Genomic DNA, 20,575 nt, shown 5'->3' with positions numbered 1-20,575 from the left:
TTATTTCCGATGAAATGAAGTATCTATTGAAGAGAAGATATAGAGGCTTTGCGACGATGTGTTAGGAAACAGGACTACCAATATTAGCCTTTTTAAAAAAATACTCAGAAGTGTAAGAAGCTAAGTTTGGCTAATTGAAGAAAACCAACATAAAAGTTTACTCTGAGAGAAAAGAAACAAGTTTCAAAACTATATGGTGGAAGGAGAGAAGTAACAACATCCCCAAAAGAAAGAGTCAAAGTAACATAAAGAGACAACTTACCTTGGGCCAGAGGAAAAATCCGCACTAATGCAAGATTGACCAGATTCAACGGTGAAGACGTATCCTTTTCATTTAAACGATCTCTGAAAGAAAGAGGAAAACATTGTTAATAAAGTTATTTGGAATCTCGTTACATTCCATACAAACTATTTATTGTCTCAGACTTTTATTTTATACGATATTGAAGACAGGCCATCACACCCCCTTAATTTGCAGATCCAACATTCAAAGAACAATCGACCTCCTCTTCCAATTGGGCTTCTCAATCAACGAGAAAAAATCAAGCCTGGTGCCAAGCACCTCCAAACAGTTCCTAGGAGCTGTCCTAGACACCAAAGAGGGGTTGGCCTTTCCATCAGAGGAAAGAATTCGGAATCTGTTGCTGCAAATTCCTCAATATCAGTCCGGTCGCCAGAGAAGGGTGCGCAAAGCGATGTTTGCTAGGCATGATGGCATCATGCATTTACCTGGTTGCCCACGCGCGCCTGCGCATGCGACCCATGCAGGAATGGTTGGCGAAACAGTGGTCTCAGGCAAGTGGTCAGTGGGACGATCTAGTGCCCGTTTCGCCAATACTAGTACAGAGTCTTTGCTGGTGGACAAGAGAGAATCTTTCAAAGGGGAAACCCTTTTACGATCCAGAAATACAGGCCATAGTCACAACAGACGCATCCCTGTCAGGGTGGGGAGCACACCTCCTTCAGCACACAGCTCAGGGTCTCTGGTCTCACACAGTGGCTCAGAATCACATCAACCTGCTAGAACATCTGGCAGTCCTCAGAGCGCTTCGGGCATTCGAACCCCACCTATCCAACCTGTCAGTGCAGATCCTAACAGACAGCACGACGGCAGTGTTTTACATAAACACACAAGGGGGCACTCGTTCGCCAAATCTGTCCAGGCTTACCCAGAAAATGTGGATATGGGCACTTGGAGGGAACATTTACCTGTTGTCTCAACATGTTCCAGGGGATCTCAATTCACTAGCGGACGCTTTGAGCAGAGATCCCCTCCCAGAAGAACACGAATGGCGTCTACACAAAGAAGTCGTAGAAGATCTCTTCTCTCAGTGGGGTTTCCCCACTATAGACCTATTCGCCACAAGCGAAAACAGACAATGCCCACAAATTCGCATCCAAGTTCCCCCAGCCAGGCTCCAAGGGGAACGCTCTATGGATGAATTGGTCAGGGATGTTTGCCTACGCTTTTCCACCAACCCCTCTGATGAGGAAGGTGGTCAACAAGATACACAGGGAATCGATGACGCTCATCCTAATTGCTCCTATGTGGGCGAGACAACCATGGTTCCCACACCTACGCAGACTAGCGGTGTGTGACCCCATCAAACTCCTGTGCTGGTACAACCTACTCTCCCAGCACGAAGGACAAACAGTGCATCCTCAACCGAACGCGTTGAACTTGGCAGCATGGCTCCTGAAGTCATAGAGTTCGGCCATCTCAATTTACCCCAGAGATGTATGGATATCTTAAAAGAATCAAGAAAACCTAACACAAGGCACTGTTATTTTGATAAATGGAAAAGATTCGTTATTTGGTGCCAGAATAAACAAATCAACCCAATTGATTGCACTCCTTCCAATATTGTCACCTACATGCTCCACCTTCTGGACGCAGGGTTGGTATTTAATTCACTCAAGGTACACCTGGCGGCGCTGTCAGCCTACACCACCTCCCATAACAAGGTGTTATGGTGGAAAGTGCCAGTTGTCAAAGCCTTTATGGAAGGGGTAAAGAGACTCCACCCCCCAATTTCTAACTCACCACCAGGGTGGGACCTTAATGTGGTGCTTGCTAAACTCATGGGCCCCCCCTTTGAACCCATGTATAAATCTCGTCTCAAACACCTGACTTATAAAACTGCCTTCTTAGTTGCCATTACTTCCATAAGAAGGGTCAGTGAAATTCAAGCTCTGTCAGTGCAGGATCCTTTCTTTACTGTCCATAAGGATAAACTGGTTCTACAAACGCACCCTAGGTTCTCACCTAAGTTTATTTCGAAATTCCATGTTAACCAGTCCATTGAGCTACCGGCCTTCTTCCAAGAACCCAAAAGCTCTGCTGAGGTGAAACTACGCACACTAAATGTGAGAAGAGCGGTCCTCTACTACGTAGACAAGACCAGACCGCTAAGAAAGGCAGATCAACTGTTTGTCTCTGTAGCTACAGGCAGAGAAAGAGATCGCGTCTCTAAAGGTGCCATCTCTAAATGGATAGTCAAATGTATCCAGCTGTGTTACTCCCTTTCAGAAAAAACACTGCCTTTTACGCCGAGGGCCCACTCTAAAGAGGTACGGGGGCCATTCTGGCTTTCATTGCAAATGTACCCCTTGACACCATTTGCAAAGCAGCTACATGGAGATCTATTCACACTTTTACTCAGCACTACTGCATTGACACTCATTCCAAGACTGATACTGAAGTGGGACAAGCGGTTCTAAGACATTTGTTCGTTCATGACCCTTCTCACATCCCACCTCCTTCTTCTAACACTGCTCGCTAATCTATGCACAGCATGTGATTTAAGCAGATTCCACAAGCCTCAGAAGGGACACATTACTCACCGTAATCGTATTTCTGATGCTTGTATCTGCTTAGATTCACATGCGCCCGCCCTTCCTCCCCTCTGAGAGATCAATCTTATCTGCTTGGATGCTCTGTACTCACTCTACTCCTCATGCTACCTCGTGTCAGAAAAAATGCAATCTGAGGGTCCTACACGCGTGAGGGATCATGGGTACAGTGGACGGCACTAGGCATAGTATTACTGGCACGCCCTAGTTCGACGCCCCTTTTCGAGTTTCGAAAAACAAACTGTAATACTCCGCAGCTTCCACTAGATGTTGGCCTATGCACAGCATGTGAATCTAAGCAGATAAAAGCAATCGAAATACGATTAGGGTGAGTAATGTATCCCATACCATGTAACTAATTTATTCAATGTTTATCATGTTTGTATGTAACTAATGTGTAACCTTACGCAATGCGCCCAGATACCTGAGGGTTAGGTGCGCTATATACATAAATAAATAAATAAATAACTAGCGTAGGACATATGGAAACAGTGGATCAGGAAAGGGATTTACATCGAGGCGTAACTTGTCTCCGGGGAGCACAACTATGTAGCAGGCAATATATGCAGAATGCTTCAACAAAATCACAAATGGGAGATCAACACAAACATACACAAACTGATTTTCAAAGAATGGGTACATCCGACAGTAGATCTGTTCGCAACAGCCCAGAATGCAAAATGCCCCAACTTTGTATCCTGGTACCCAGAGAAAGGGTCACTAGGAAACATACTATGGATGAACTGTTAGGGACATTTGCTTACGCTCCCCCCGCCCTAACTGCACTTATCTGCAAAGTAGTCCACAAACTACTACACAAACAGCTCCCTCAAATACTCATAACACCAACGTGGGCACAACAAACATGATAGCCACATATCCTGAGAATTGGGACTCAACCACCCATCAAAATCCAAGTCAAAACCCACTTTCTGACACAACAACTAGGCCAGTTAACGCATCCATGCCCCTCGAACATTGAACTTGGCAGCTTAGCTCCTGAAGTCATAGAATTTCGCATATGAAACTCCTGGAAAGATGTATGTAACTTCTAAGGGAAGCTCGAAAACCAAGCACAAGACACTGTGACTTCAACAAGTGGAAGGGGTTTTTAATCTAATGTAAGCACAAAGGAATGGACCCCATTAATTGCACATCCACAAATATTGTAATATATCTATTACATTTGTTGGATTTGGAGCTTGTTTTTAACTCAGTTAAAGTGCATCTAACCGCACTAGCAGCCTATGCCAAATCATACCAAAAGATATCACGATGGAGAGTACCAGCGATAAAAGCATTACTGGACGGGATTAAACAAATTCGACCCCCAATAGCACACCCTCCTTTGGGATGGAACCTCAACACAGTTCTACAAAGACTCATGGGAGCTCCTTTTGAGCCCATGCATAAAGTTTTTTTTAAAAGACCTCACATGTAAAGTTGTTTTTCTAATAGCAGTTATGTCTGTAAGGTAGATTAAGTGAATTATAAGCACTTTCGGTTACAGAAACATTTGCATCCATTCATAAGCACAAAGTGGTCTTAAGAACTCAGCCTCGTTTTTCACCAAAATATATTTCAAAATCTCATGTCAATCCATCCATCAAATTAATTTGCTTCTTCCCTAGTCCTCAAGTAAATGGGGGCAAGCGTTACATACACTAGATGTACATAGATCAGTAATTTGTTACCTTCATAAAACTAAACAAGGAAAACAAGCCACTTTGTTTGTCATTTGCAGTGGGCAATCCCGTAACTAAGCCCACTATTTCAAGATGGATTGTCAAATGCATCCAATTGTGCTATTCATTAGCACAAAATACATTACCATTTACACCAAGGGCTCACTCTACATGTAGCTTTGGGGCAACATTAGCGTGCATTGCTAATGTCGCCCTATGGAGGAGATATGCAAGGCTGCAACCTGGAGTTCAGTACATACATTTATTCAACATTATTGCGTGGACACACGAGCAAGAGCAGATCCACAGGTGGGTCAAGCATTTCTTAATCATTTATTTTCATCTGTTCCTGCTTCTCACGCACCGCCTGATTTAGGTACTGCTTGCTAATCTATGCCTAGCATATGAATCTAAGCAGATTCATAAGCCCCAAAGGACAAATATTTCATAGCCAGTAATCGTCTTTCTGTGTCTTGTATCTGCTTTAAATCCCATGCGCCCGCCCAACTTCCTCACAAGGGAGTGTAATGAAGGCATGGTATCAAAGTAAGACCGACACAAGTGACCACAGTTCAAGGGTGTTTATTGAACTTTATCAAGGGTGTGCTAAACGCCTATCTAAACCTAAATCTAAGACGGGAGCAAGCTACGACCATAACATAATAATAATGCAGTCCTAGTGGAGTCTCGTCAAAATGAAAGGGCCTATACTAAAAAAAACGATTGCCATTCTTTACTGCTAATTTACAAATAGTGTGGGGAAATGTACATGAAAATGAAAAGTGTTCACAAAATGATAAGTCAGGATATTCAGGCCGTTGGCTGAGAACGGCGTTTCAGCCATAGCAGACTCTTGGGCTTTGTCGGCACGAGGACACAGTTCCATTACAAGCATCAGGGCCTTCTATGCCCAAGTCTCGTTAGTTATCAAAAGTCTCTTGTTTCAGAGGGCCTGATTTATCAAACAAACAAAAAGTTCCTTTCCAAGTATTCACGTAGGGCGATTCACTCTTCACCCTGGATCCCTTCTTCCGGACTCAGGTCCTCTTCTCCAAAGCTTACAGAATATCTTTTCTTGGGTGACTCACAGTTCACCCTGGATACCCCTTAGCTGGTCTCAGATCCCTTTTACACAATTAGTTTCCCTCAGCCGGGCTCGGACCAATTACAGTTCGTATTAGCTATCGAAGACTTACGAATGTTGGTGGGGTTTGGCTTGACCTTTTGCAGGACCACTTTGATTTTCACAGTTCACAATTTTACGGTCTCAGTTGGATGCCTAACAGAGCCCTTTGAATGAGCACCCATGTGGCGCCGGACCTCTCTGTATATGGCATCTACCTTGGTTTCAAAAGTTTAGTCCCTCCTTGGAAATTCAATTATATTCGCGTTGTTCATCAAATGCGCCTCACACTCTGTTCTTTGCAGATTTCTTCATACAATGTTGCCGCTCGCAACCTTGGTTCTAACGCAGATCGGTCTGCTATCAGTCTGCCCGACTCACCGGCTGTGCTGACCTTGTTGGCACAGCTTTGTTGTAGGAGTCAAGGACAGTACCATGGCGGCAATTGCTCCTTCCCGCCTCGGCTATCGATGCAGGAGAGCCCCGGGTACTTTCGACACACAATGCACCTTTCTTCAGCTTTAATTCCCGGTTTTATGTTTCTTATTCTGTAGGGCTCATGAAAGTAGTGGTTTTCTTCCTCTGGAAAGGCCAAGGGCAATTCCCTCCTTGCAACGCTTTCTGGTCTTGTCGCCTTTCTCCTCGCGTTAAACTGCCATCTCGGAACTGCTGCTTCTTCGTGCATTTTGCCTTGCTCAAAGTGTGCTTTCGTGCTCTGCCTTTCATTCATGTGGGGAAGTCTAATGGAAGTCAGGTGTGTGTAATTATCAGTCATTGCCTGACTCTCCCTGACCCTTGTGTTGGGACATGTCAAGTATACAGCTCTGGTGTTAGTCTGTGGTCGCTCATGATGAACTGTCGTCGCTCATGATTAACTGTCCATGAGAAAGTTGTGTCGGGAAGGGCGTGGGGTTTGAGCTTCTAGGTATCCTACCTGGTAGGATGGGGAAAAGGTGTTGCAGGGAAGGGGATTTCCCGTGTCTCACCCTTCGGTGTTCCACTTCCACTCCCCGATGACCCCTCATCCAGGTGATCTATCCACACTGGTCCACTCCCAGGAACTTGTTCCAATAGCGACGGCCGTGTCCTGGCCACCTGGATGACGGGGACTAGCGGGTGAGACTCCTTCACCTTTCTCACAGGAGTACCAGAGTTTATCAAACATCCTACAATAAGTGCAAATATAAAAATCATGTTCAGGGCAAGAAAACAACAAAATCTGAGGACATCCACGTGTGAAGAATTGTGGGTCCCTGTACATCTAGAATAGGGATAGTGTGACAGGAACACCCCTGTTGATGCCCTGTTTTTATGATTCAAAATAATATGTACTACTCTGAGCCAACCACTAGATGGCAGACTATGCATAGCATTTGATACTAAGCAGATACAAGCCACAGAAAGACTATTACTGGGTAAGTAATATTAGTCATACAATCACAGTATGGTGTCTATAATAGGAGCCAGAGCCCCTGAAAGTAAAGTAGGGTGGAGTTGTTAGACAAAGCAGCATCAACACCCAAAATTAAGCTTTTTGAGCCCAAATCCTATCCTAAAAGCAAGGGCCAATAATGACCATGGTATGTGTATGGTGTATTATAACAAAGTTAGTTTTCCTGTGCAAGGAGTGGGCACCTACCAATGTCAGTCAACTAGGGGGATCCTAAGAGGGATATTTAGGTTCTGAATCCACAACCAAAAGACAGGCCTTGGTAGCTACAGGTTCAGACTCTATGCCCATTAGAATTAAGGGGAGAGCAGCAAGGGAAGAGGGATTTAAAACTGAATAAACAGACCCTCCTGTATATAAATGCGCCACACAAAAGAATTAAATGATTCTTGAAATAGTGTTTATTGTCACACCCAGTTCAAGGTGAACATCACATTGATAGCCCTAAACTGGTGACACGTGTTTCGGCGAAAGATCATTGCCTTTAACAAACAGACCAAAAAGACGAACTGCAGACTTGCAGAGGATTTAACCCAGTTATTACACGTACCAACAGACCTCAGAAACAAAAAGTGTGCATTTTCGGAACAGAGCCCTGGTTTGATAAAGGCAATGCCTTTTTGCCGAAACACGTGTCACCAGTTTAGGGCTATCAATGTGATGTTCATCTTGAACTGGGTGTGACAATAAACACTAGTTCAAGAATCATTTCATTCTTTTGTGTGGTGCATTTATATACAGGAGGGTCTGTTTCTTCATGATGCTTTAAGTTTAGAGGTGGGGTCTGGACCTCTATCTCTCCTGCGAGTGCGACACGTTCACCAGACGATTAAGGCATATGTTGGTCGCAGAGTACCTTTGTTGGTGTCAATCAACCCAAAATCTTCATTACGGGATTTAAAACAGGTTTGCAACCCAGTCTCTCAAACCTCAATCAAGAAAACCAACAACCCCAGGTAGGTAGGGCTGTTTGGGACTACTACTATCACAGTCTGTTTCTAGCATTGGGAGGTCCAGTTGTCACTGCTGCTGAGTGGACTTCAGCTGTGTCCAGCTACTCAGCAGCTGTTCTCCATTACTGACTTCACTAGAAAGGGACCACCATCAGGCGGTACAGGCTGAATCTGAAGAAAGGCTACTGCAATGACTCCCACACTGTTGTACCACACTGCTGTACCCCAGGAGGAACAAAAGAATGAAGAGAGGGTGAAATAACTCTGCACAAATTATGCAGGCATCAAGACTAAGGACCACAGTACTCAGGCTGCACCAGGGCCCTCCTTCTTGCTAGAGGGCAGCAACAGCAGCCAGGTCCCAGGCCCACAACAAGGATTCATGGCACAGGATTTAGTGGCATGTTGCATGAGATCCTTTGCAACAGGTGAAGGCCCCACCACCTATGTTGTTTTTCAGATGCAATTTCACGATTCCACAAAGCTCAGTTCAAGCTAGGGGGCACTGTGGAAGGTATCCCTTGTCCAGTGAAGAGCAGAAAATCTCATTAAGTGGCTGGATTGGTCAGTGGTGGTACTCGCAACAATCAATCAGCATTCTCTCTGCAGCTCCTTTGGGTGCTTGGCTCTAGTGGTCAATTGCAGAATGGCTCCAGTTCCCCTCCTGATGCATTACATTCTGGGCTTGGTAACCCCGGCCCACCAATAGAAGGACCTGCAAAGTTTAAACCATCTATTCTCCAGCATGGGGTCTGGCATGGATTCACATGCTCATGAATATTCCCCGTCGTCAGGCTGGGAATCCTCGGTAAAGAAAAAATCAGTATCAGTTTCGTTTGTGATCTGTCTTTCGTAGTAGTAACCAATCACTGATCTCTGCATCATACTGACCACAGCCAATGACTGCCCTCTAACTAAGCCCCGCCTCTGGCAGCCATCTTCAGATTTTTACCGCACGTTCAAGTGTTGGGATCCTTGTGCTATTGCTCTCGAGCGTTAGTGCTATTTTTTCACGTTTTTTCTCAAAAAATTTCTCTTTTTTCGGTCAAAAGAGCCTCACGCTCCACCGTTTCTTCATCCGATCAACGGGGACCCGTGTCGGATTCGTCTACGCCCCTCAAGGGTGAAGATTTTGTCGAGCCACGCTTTTGGAGGACTCCAGAAGTTTCTCGGGCCCATCTCGGACATGGCCCAGGAGAAGGGAAGCTCGACGCCCGGAAAGCTGTTAAGGGTCTGCCCTGGATGCCAGCTTCAGAATGCCTTTAAGGAGGACGAACACTCCCTTTGTCTTTACTGCCTACATGAGGACAAGACGCACGTGGAGAAGGACTGTGCGTTTTGCGGCAATATGTCGGAGCGGACCATGAAGGACCGCCATCAACGTCTCGCCAACTGGCTGGAAGGGAAGAGCCCGTCAGGCGAGAAGAAGAAGAAGTCCGAGCGGTCTTCTAAGACCTTTGAGGGCGCCCCGGCGACGGGGGTCCAACAGAAGGCCAAGCACTGCAAGTCCGCTGGCACCGGGAGCGCCAAACGGTCGGGCTCTACGGGCGCCAGGCAGGGCGCATCCTCCCCGGCGCCATCAACCACGAGCCAACGCTCTGGCTCGGGTAAGAGGAAGGGCGAGCACCCGGCGAAGCTCCTGGAGAGACCCCGGTCGAGCTCGAAGGTCCCATTGGAGGGGGAGCGAGGCGGTGACCCTCCCCCTAAGGAGAAGGCGGTGAGTGCACCTAAGGTGGTGAAAGCCTTAATCCATCCGGCCAAGGCCTCTATCGAGACAGTCGCGGCGGCCCTGGCTCAGCCTGTGGAGGCTACACCAGTGGTGGCGACCTCGGGGCCCAGAGTCTCCATGCCACCGCAGAGGGAGTCCTCTTTCATGCCCATCGACAGGACCCCCGTGAAACCTCCGACGGAGAAGAAAAAGGGGGGGCAGGAGGTCGTCGTGGATTCGGCCTCAACCTCTGAGGAGCTGATCGAAGTCTTAAGCCAAGGCGTTGGCGTGGAAGAAGACCAGCCCGTCGGGAGGGACCCCGACGTAGGAGACGACGAGAACGTCGAGGGTGCCGACGGGGCTCCTGACCGCCCGTCGGACTCGCCTCAAACAGTGCCGCAAGACAACTCGGCGGCCATTTTGTTGGCTATACAGTCCTTATGCTCGGAGATAAGGACGAGACTGCCGTTACCACCAACGGAGGAACCGCTCCCGACGGGGGACCCGGAGCCAGGCCCTTCTGGGAGCCCTCCCCCTAAGAGAAGAAGGATTCATCCTCCACCTCCTTTTCAGCCATCGCGCCCTGTTCAGCCCTCCTCCCCGTCCACGGCACGTGGGGATGATACGGGGACTGACACGGCCGCGACGGGTACAGACGACGAGGTTTACTACGAGGATCTCCCATCGTCACCTCCCACCCGGGCTTCCCCGTCCGACGAGATTGGATCGTTTCACTCCATGATCGCCAGGGCATCCGAGCTTTTCCAGCTCTGCCCGGAAGAGAAGAAGGAAGGTTTCCTTTATCAACGGAGCGAGGCCAAGAGGAAGACGGTCCTCGCTGTACCTCTACTGGACGATATTTGGGATGAGGGCCTCGCCCTCCTCAAGAACCCATCCACGACGCCGGCTAGAAGGTATCGGTACGAGAAGAAGTACCGGGTCCCGGACGCGGCCCCCTTGTGCCTTCGGGCACAGCCGACCCCAGACTCGGTCGTCTCCGCGGCGGCCAGGAAGAAAGCGGGGGGGGGGGCGGCCTCTACGTCGACCTCCCCGCCGGACGGCGAGGGAAAGAAATTAGACACGATGGGACGCAGAGTCATCTCGTCGGCAGCGACGACGATTAAGGCGGCCAACGCCTTGGCTATTGTAGCCCGCTACGACAGGGAGCTGTGGTACAAACTGGCCCCCCTGCTGGACTTCCTACCAGACGACAAGAGGGCGGAAGCCCTAGAGATCTTGCAGGAAGGAGAGGTGGCGTCGGACCACGCCATTACGATTGCGACGGACATCGCTGACACTGGATTTCGCCAGTTGGGCAACGGCGTGTGCCTTAGGCGGCGTGGATGGCTCAAGGCTACTGACTTCCGTCAGGACGTGCAGACCAGAGTCTTGGACATGCCGTTCGACGGAAACAACCTGTTTGGGAAAACAGTGGACAGGTGGACCGCCTCTTCCGACGGTGGGGCACACCCCAGATCGATCTGTTCGCGACGGCGACGAACTCCAAGTGCCGGAGGTTCGCCAGCAGGTTTCCCCAGCCGAGGAGCATGGGCGATGCTTTCTCGTTCCCCTGGGAGGGCCTGTTTCTATACGCGTTCCTTCCATTGCCATTGCTGATCCGGCTCATCAACCAGCTCAAGAGGTCACGGTGCAGGATGATCCTCGTCGCACCTGCGTGGCCGAGGCAGATATGGTTCCCGGACCTTCTGGACTTGTCAGCGTCCCCGTCAATCAAGCTGCCAGTGGACGCGGATCTTCTCTCCAGGGAAGGAGGCGCCATCCTCCATCACGACCCGAAATCGCTGAGCTTGCAGGCCTGGCTCCTGCAGCGTTAGAGTTTGGAGGATACGACATACCGGCCGACTGCAGAGAGGTTCTTGCAAAGGCCAGGGCGTCCTCAACTCTTAAATGCTATGGACACCAATGGAAGAGGTTCTCTGTCTGGTGCCACGCACAGAAGATTAACCCTCTACGGATTACGGCTCCCCAGGTACTGCCGTACCTTCTGATGCTGGCCAAGGCTGGACTGGCGCACGCGTCCATCAAGATTCATCTTGCTGCGATCTCCCGATACACCAGAACCACGGGGCGGACGTCTTTGTGGTCTCATCGTCTGGTGAAAGAATTCATGAAGGGACTGTTCAGATCGTTCCCGCCGGTGAAGGCTCCGGCCCCGGCGTGGGAGCTCAACGTGGTTCTGACCAAGCTCATGGGACCTCCTTTCGAACCTCTGCACTCGGCTCCGTTGAAGTTCTTGTCGTGGAAAACAGCGTTTCTTGTGGCCATCACCTCCGCACGAAGAGTGGGAGAGATCCAGGCCCTTTCCTGCAAGCCCCCGTACTTGACTTTTCACGACACGAGGGTAGTGCTCAGGACGCACCCCTCCTTCATGCCTAAGGTACCGTCGGACTTCCACCTCAACGAACCCTTGGTGTTGCCTGTTTTCTTCCCGTCGCCTTTGTCGCCGGCCGAAAGGACTTTGCACTCGCTGGATGTAGCTAGAGCGCTGAAGTTTTACGTGGACCGCACGAAGTGTTTTCGGAAGACGTCACAACTTCTTGTGAACTTTGGACCTGTCAATCAGGGGAAGGCTCTCTTAAAGGCCTCCATTTCCAGATGGCTCTCCGGCTGTATCATGTACTGTCATCGGTTGGCAAACCAACCGCTGCCTGGCCGTTTGAGAGCCCATTCCAACAGAGCGATCGCAGCTACCACGGCGTTCCTATCTGGTGTGCCCTTGCTGGACATCTGCAGGGCTGCTACGTGGAGGTCGACGCACACCTTCACGAAATTCTACTGCGTCGATCGGGATTCCAGGGAGGAGTCCAGGGTCGGCCAAGCAGTGCTGCGCAATCTGTTCGCCTAAGGTGAGCCTGGTGAGGAGGTAAGAATTGCTTAATGTTGAGTTTGATGTAATGCTTAATGTTGAGCCTTTGCCACCTCCCGTGGTTGTGCATCTGTGTACTGCTATGTATTCTTTATTCATGAGCATGTGAATCCATGCCAGACCCCATGCTGGAGAAGGAACAAGTTACTTACCTGTAACTGTTGTTCTCCAGCATGGGTCTGGCATGGATTCACATGCAAACCTCCCGCCTACCCCTCTGCGGCTCTTCACTTGGTCATACTGCCACTTCACGTGCTACCAAATCTGAAGATGGCTTCCAGAGGCGGGGCTTTGGTAGAGGGCAGTCATTGGCTGTGGTCAGTATGACGCAGAGATCAGTGATTGGTTACTACTACGAAAGACAGATCAGAAACGAAACTGATACTGATTTTTTCTTTACCGAGGATTCCCAGCCTGACGACGGGGAATATTCATGAGCATGTGAATCCATGCCAGACCCATGCTGGAGAACAACAGTTACAGGTAAGTAACTTGTTCTTTCTTGCCCAATAATGGTCGGCTAGCTGAGGTACAGCCATGGCTCACACAAGGTTTTGTTTTGTTTGTTAGGGCTCTCTGCAGCTACTCACCAAAGCCAATCTTAGCCTGTGAAGAGAAATTACCATGTATGTCCCCTGCGTGGGACAATGATGGTCATCAGACCAGGAAGGCACAAAGGCAGGCCTTCAAAGCCATTGCCATTAATATTGCACACCATCTTGCACAAAATGTTTCCATAAAGTAAAAAGTAAATGGTGTACAGGAATACATCCAAAGCAGTTAAAAATAAGTTACCAGTGCTGCCAGCTTAACTAGACTTTCACAGGTGTAGAAACATGTCCTAGAGTCAAAAGAAAGGGTAGAAAAACATCTCCTGCACCACTATACATATGGGAAATAGTGCTTTGCCATAGACCTAAATGAGGGGACACAGTCTCCCCTGCATTAGTAGCCTTAGGGACTGGCCAGTGTGCCCATAATAAATAGTTGATCAAGGGAGTTATGATGAAAAATACCTCACTCCCAAAAATCATTTCAGGATTACACAAACTGTCTGCCAAAATTAAGGCCACTAGGGTGGTGATGTGCACAGTACAAAAGACTAGTAACACAACATAACAATTGCTGTGCGTACCATTGAAAGAGATGGGAAAGCTGCCAAAAGAAAATATGTTCCTACCAGCCAGACTCCTAAGAACATGCCAGTGTTGTCTGAGCATGTCTACCTCTGATAGTTTATGCAATACAGTTAACAAATTAATGTACTGATACAATGGTAGTGTTAATGCCAAATACTCTTGTGTCTATTGTAAAGTGCTTATTTACATCTCCACCTTTTTCTCACTACTTCTCAGATCTCCCTGCGGTGTACAGTGGCGGAAGCATTGGGATGCTCGATCCCCAGAGGACAGCCTTTGATGACGGAGGCTTCATGTGGAACTTGGAAGATGAGGAGGACAGGAATGAAGTGCAATCACTTACAGACCAGTTTCTCCCATTCTTCGACGTTTTAAGTGTCATTGACTGTGGTAACTGCAGCACCAGCAGTGAGATTGGTTACTTTCAGGGCACACTGTTCCGTTTTCCATTGCGCTCAAAACCTTCTGAGATATCGGACAACCTCTATACCACAGAAAGGGTTAAAGAGCTATTTGAATGCTTCAGCAAGGATGCCAGTATAAGCCTTCTGTTCCTTCGGAATGTCACCCAAGTGTCACTGAAGATTATTGGACGTGATGGCACAGTGCAGCATCTACTGACTGCCAGTGTGATTACACAGGATAATGAAACTCATGAGACCATCAGCAATGCGTCGTCCAAGCTTTTCACATCAATTGATGTGAAGGTCACTTCTCTACACAGATCTGGTGCAGCTGATGAGGTCTGCAAGTGGCTGGTGGTGACTAGCAAAACCAAAGAAGGGAGCTTCCAAGACCTAGACGAGCTTGCAAACAAATTAGGCAACACTCCTACCGTTGGACTTGCTTATGCCTTAGTTAATGAGGATAGAAATTCCTATGGCGGGCGTCTCAGCTGCTTCCTTCCTCTCCCAGACCGAGAAGAAAATAGGACTGGCCTTCCGGTCATCATCAATGCCACCTTTGACCTGACTGATGACAGAAGAAGTATAAAGTGGGTGGAGGTGGATCAGCAACACGACGAAGCAGCTCAGTGGAACCAACTGCTGGTGGAAAAGATCCTACCTCTTGTGTATTGTCAAGCAGTCCAGGCAGCTGTGTCTCTGGTACGGTGTGGAGATGGTCCAGAGAATCTGGCTTATGGCATTTGGCCAGACCCAAGTCAAACTCAGCATAAACAGAAGTGGCACTGGCTTACTGAAAATGTTTCTCAACGCCTGCTAAATAGTAATGTGCTTTGCAGAGCAGCAGACAATACCCAATGGCTGAAGGCAACTGAAGCCATCTTTATGAAGACAGATGTGCAAAACTATGACCTACATCATGCCCTACAAGAACTCCTTCTGTATGTGGGAGAACCTCTTGTCAGGGTCCCTGAGCATGTTCTCAGCGCTCTTCAGTTGGCTTCAGGCACGCTCATGCTTCAGAACATGGTGTCCCCTGCCTACACCCGCAGGATCTTGCGACAAGGCTCCTGGGTTGACCTCCACCACAAAGAGAAGCTACTCATCCTGGAGTATGTTGTTGGTGATGGACAATACAGAGACCTACTCGGTCTCCAGCTGTTGCCTCTGTCTGATGGAACCTTCATCAGCTTTCAAGACACACAATCTGATGCTATGGCCTTCATCGACAGTCCAAGATATCCAAGGTGAGCCACTTAACCCATTCAAGATGCCCCTTTTTGTAATATTTAAAATATGATTTTGAATATTGTATTGCAAGTTTAAGTAGAGATGGGCGATTTTTGCAAAAGTGGAATTTGGTTCATCCACCTGGTGTTACTTGCAGCATTCAACATATTGACCAAATGTTTCATCCAAACAAAGTTGTGTGTTTGTGACTTCCTGAAAATTTACTTTAGTTCACATGCAATATTGGACACACAAGGGCAACATTACAAAGTGAGGCCCACTTTTGGCACGTTTTGGCAACTTGTGTCAAATCCCATCACTGATAACATAAGCCTAAATTTCTCCATTAAAATCTATTGCAGAACGTGGTGTGCTTGCTTGTATATCATCCAATGCTAGTGAAATGGTTTCACAGATATTCTTCATTGTCTTGCTGGAAAGTGGTGCCTGAGAACATGAATATTTGTGGAATTTTTGTTGTGCCTTTTCATAAATCTAAAAGTCCAAAAAGAGGGTTGATGTGAAAGTATGAATAGTATTCAGCAATCCCAAATCAGAATCAGTCCATTTTTAGTTCTGATACTAGCGCAGCACCTTGGGAACATTCCTTAAATATGCCTATCGCTAGGGTGGAAAGTCAGATATTGAATTATGGCCACCTAAAGTGATCCATCCATATCAGAGTTTGCAAATAGGACTTGTGAGGATATCTCTAGGGTCTAAAAAAGAAAATGCTTTGGCTCTCTGGTCCTGAATCTGTAGATTTGTTATGTTATGAGAGTTCATCGGCACAGCACTGTCCGACTGCACGGCACTTTGACGCTAGGTATTGAGCTGATGTGGATGCAAGGAAAGAAGGCCATTAGATGTTACAGAGGGAACATACATGTTTTGATGGTCTTTTCATAACATTCCATGTTTTTTTTCTGAAAGTTCCATGGAATTTTCATAGCCAGGTAGCCAGCCTGTTTTAGAATGAGCAGTCCAACCAAGTCTGGTTCTTTTAATTTGGGGAACTCTACGGATAGCTGCCTGCAGATTGCAATGTCTAGCTGGGATAAGAGTCAACGCATTTAACCTTGAAGGAGGGGGATCCAGAGGCATACTAGGCCTTGTGTACAAGACATTGGGGATTATTACGAGTTTGCCGTAATACGGTAAAAGTGCTGGTAATTCCAGTTACCTGCACTTTTACTATTCCAGCCAATTACAAATTACCGGCAACAGAATTTCTGAAGGCCCAGACACCAGCGCTGGTATTACCGGCACAACGGTATAACCGTCCGATTACAAGTTGGGAAATGCCAGTAAAACAGGCGTTTATAGCCGGTAATACGGGCAAAACCAAGGCAGAGATAGCTACACCTCATAGTATGTGGTATATGCACACAGGTGAAGGAAATAAGGCCACAGGTGTACCCAATCCACCCAGATGCACACAGGAAGAGTACAAAAGGGTCACACCTTCCCCAAAAACACTTCCCTACACAACCATGCTGCCACTCATCACAGTGAACATGGACATGGAGCTACTCCAGGCCAACCTAGAGCTGCAGGGTCTGGAGGACCACCAGAGGCAACAGAACAGGAAGCATTGGCGAGGAGGAAAAGGATGCTGATGATGAGGATATGCCACGCAAGATGTGCAGCCATACCCCACGAAAGGGCCACACCATGGACCTTCACAGACGAACAAATCCTCACCCTGTACCGCCTAACAGGGAGATGATTACAGAACTCCTCACACACATCCAGGAGGACATAGGGAGCAGGATCGGCATCAGGATGGCCATAACACTGCTGGTGGTCAAGCTGGTGTTGGTCCTGCACTTCTTGGCCACAGGCACATTCCAGCGCTCAGTGAGCCATCTGCATGGCATTTCGCAGCCTGCCATCTGCAGAGTGCTGGGTGTGAGGGGTCAGCAATGAGTAGCGGATACAAAGAGATATCATTCTCAACATTAGCCATTTTATTAACCAAACATGGGTTTTGGACAAAGCCTAACTTTCCCTATTCTAACGTGAATGTCCCTTGCTATGAAACTAAAACTAAAGCAGGATGACCTTGTGTCCAAACTCAGTCTGATACTCACACTAACATAAACAAGCAAACAGTGCAAGGTAAATGTTTCAAAATTCAACTTAAGAGAAAAATGCAACAACTCAAACATATAAGTTCAACAGAAACACTTCTTGTATCCAGGGTTGTCTCCCTTCCCCTGGATACTTTCAGGTAAATTATTCACAGTGTTCCTGTATCAAAACCAGTCTCTTAAAGGCAGTGCAGATGTCTCTTTCACCTAATACTTTCCGCAGGATGTTAAAACAAATGTTCCTTTCACAACGCTGGTTGGTATCAGGCAAAGAAAGTCTTGACTACTTTTAAAGATGGTAAAACAAATGTCTTTCATAACAGTGATTCAGGTATGGCAAACGACATGTCTTTTCAAAGCTTCTGGTTGACAAAATGTTCAATTGAAACAAGAACTTAATATGACACCAACTCAAAATAAGTTTCTTGGTCCCCTGCCAGGAAACCTCTTAACTTCAACTAAAAACTCTTGATATCCTGGTTTGCTCTCCTGCCAGGAATATCTCCTTTTTGGTTCACTTAGATCCCCTGGTGTACTCTCCTGCCAGGTATCTCGTTCCAAAAAGGTTTCACTGCCTGTTACCCTTATCAGGCTTCTCTGCAACATTCACTCTCTTCTTAGGTATTTCTAAAATTGCACCTCTTCAGTGGCACAACACTTGTTGACTTCAGTTAGCACTTGCACCAAGCTCTCTTATACTAGCATCCCTTATGAGGGTTTGTTCAAGCTCCTTCTGTCAACCTCTTTTATAATGTCTCTTGGCTCTTGGCAATGCTTGTTCCAGGTTTCCCCCAACTGATATATTATGTCAGGAGAATTGTACAAATCTTGTCTCTTTATTTCTCTTGCAATCTCTTTTGGCTAATGCCAATGTTGGTTCCAGGTTTCTCCCAACTGACCGCATGTGTCAGGAGAATTGCACCAAATCTGCCCCAGTTGTTCTTTTGGCAATCGTCTTTTGGCTTAGACAATGCTGATGACAGGTGTTCCTGACACCTCTTGTCAGGAGAATTGCACCATATTCGCCTTTTCCTTTTTGCTTATATTTGGTCTGTATTCAAAAGTACTTTCAAAATGCTGTTGAGCAAATATGCACATCCGGGGCACCCTTCGATGTTAGGCTGACTCACCTGTTCACTGTGCGTCGACTGAGATGTGCTTGCGAGGGGCCAGCTTCCCCTTCTGGGCAGTTTGGTACTCCGCGTCGGCTCTCCCGAACTTTGCTGCAAAGACCTGTGCAGCAGTGCAGGACCGCATCTCTCCTTTCAGCCCCACTGTGCACCGTCTGCTCTTCCTCTCCTGGAGTTTCTCTCCTCCAGTGCCGAGGGACGCCAACCTGCTTCTGGCAGGCGACTCTCCTTCTCCCAACGGCCCTCTGGGTTTTCCTCTGCCACTGGTCATTTTTCCCCTCTGCGCACACTCTGCAGCCTTCCTTCTCTCTCATCCTTTGTTCTTCTCGTTCCTGATGTTCCCCTCGTCATCCTCTCTGCCACAGATAATCTCGAGGTTTAAATGTCCTGCGTAATTGACTAGGTTGATAACAACTAGACTGAACATTGTTTTCAAAGTCACATTTCCTCCACATGTACTCCTTAGTTGGGACTTGGAGTTCCAATAAGTTTCAAATGATTTTTGATCACATTGTTGAACAATTGTATTTGAAATACAATCACCAAAACTATCAGATGCTTCATATGTTCTAGGTTCACCATGTATACATGGAGACTGACTAGGGTTCTGTTTTGACAAAGTGGTTTTCAGAGTTTTACAATCAGATGGTTTTGAGTAATGGCAGCAAGCCATCAAGAACTCTGGAATTAAGGGATTTTATTTACAACCAAGAGAATCATAGCCTTTCTCTCCCTGCGGAGTTACCACTCTCCCCTGACAGCCATCTCCTCCCATGTGATCCACACACTCCTGTGCCATGTGGATCAGCACATTGCCCTCCCTGCCACCCAGGCACATGTGAAAGCCACCAGGCACGGTTCTATGTAATCCCAGGCATGCCCAATGTGGTGGCAGCCCTGGATTGTGCACACGTGGAGCTGGTAGCACCCCCAGGCCCCAGAGGAGGTCTTCAGAAACCGCAATTCCATTCACTTAATGTCCAGGTCACCTGTGATGCCGACCTCACCATCTCCCACTGCTGTGCCCGGTTCCCAGGATCAACCCATGACGCAATGATCCTGCGGAACAGCACGCTGCCAGCATACATGGAGGGGCACAAAGAGCAATGGACCTGGATCTTGGGCGAGTACATGCCCAGTCTCACTTACCTTGCTGTTTGAGTGCCATGCAAAGGGGGGTATGTCGTGATTGCATGTCCTGGCAAGGCCCTTTACATGCGGCACCCACCAGCACACCCCACAAATGACATGCTGGAACCCACAGGAGGAGTACATGACTGGAGAGGCAGCAGTCAATAGCCAGGCCATGCAATTCCAACAGGCCAGCTACACGCAATGCAATACAGGTACCAGAAGGCAACACCACACCTCCCACAACATGCATGGCCAGCAAAGTGGTGGGCTGGGCCAGCTACGGGTGTCCAAAGTATGTCTAGGGGCACCCCAAAGAGCCAGAGGATAAGGCAAAAATGACATTGGACAAAAAGAACAGTGACCAAGGTTGACATCCAATCACAGTAAAACCGAATTGTACAATGCTACACAAATAACTCTGTTGCCCCAAAGACATCAGTTGTCCTGAATATCCTACCCAGGCCCAGACACCCTTTCTGTGAGCTGAGGGGGGTGGGGAACGACTAGGTGCAGGGCCCACAAACACCAATGGAGCCCGTGGCGTGCCCGTAAGATGAAGCTCCCAATAACACCCCCATGCATGGGATGACATACTGTCAAACTAAAACTGAGGGACATGTCCCTTGCATTTTACATGGTATGCATTCAGTTCAGCATGCAATCTACCCCATCATGGTTGCCACACAGACGACCTGTACATGTAACCCAGACTCCCATCAGGGAATATTCATGGGAGCAATGCACAGGCCCAAACCACCCACCCTGACATGCTGCACTGTCAGTCAA

At 47.8% G+C, this 20,575-nt stretch overlaps 1 protein-coding gene across 1 annotated transcript in view; it reads left to right on the top strand.

Annotated features, from left to right (window-relative positions):
• The window catches only part of LOC138454024 (sacsin-like), a 465,635-nt gene that overhangs the window by 359,551 nt on the left and 85,509 nt on the right, over positions 1–20,575 (top strand). The window contains exon 6 of the mRNA XM_069607010.1: positions 14,015–15,449. Coding sequence (XP_069463111.1) covers positions 14,015–15,449 — 1,435 coding nt within the window. The remainder of the gene's footprint in view (positions 1–14,014; positions 15,450–20,575) is intronic.

The sequence above is a fragment of the Ambystoma mexicanum genome, chromosome 1p (assembly GCF_040938575.1).
Source record: "Ambystoma mexicanum isolate Mex_15411 chromosome 1p, UKY_AmexF1_1, whole genome shotgun sequence".
Taxonomy (NCBI): Eukaryota; Metazoa; Chordata; class Amphibia; order Caudata; family Ambystomatidae; genus Ambystoma; species Ambystoma mexicanum.
Note: the sequence above shows the minus strand (reverse complement) of the source record. Positions and strands in the feature narration are given on the sequence as shown.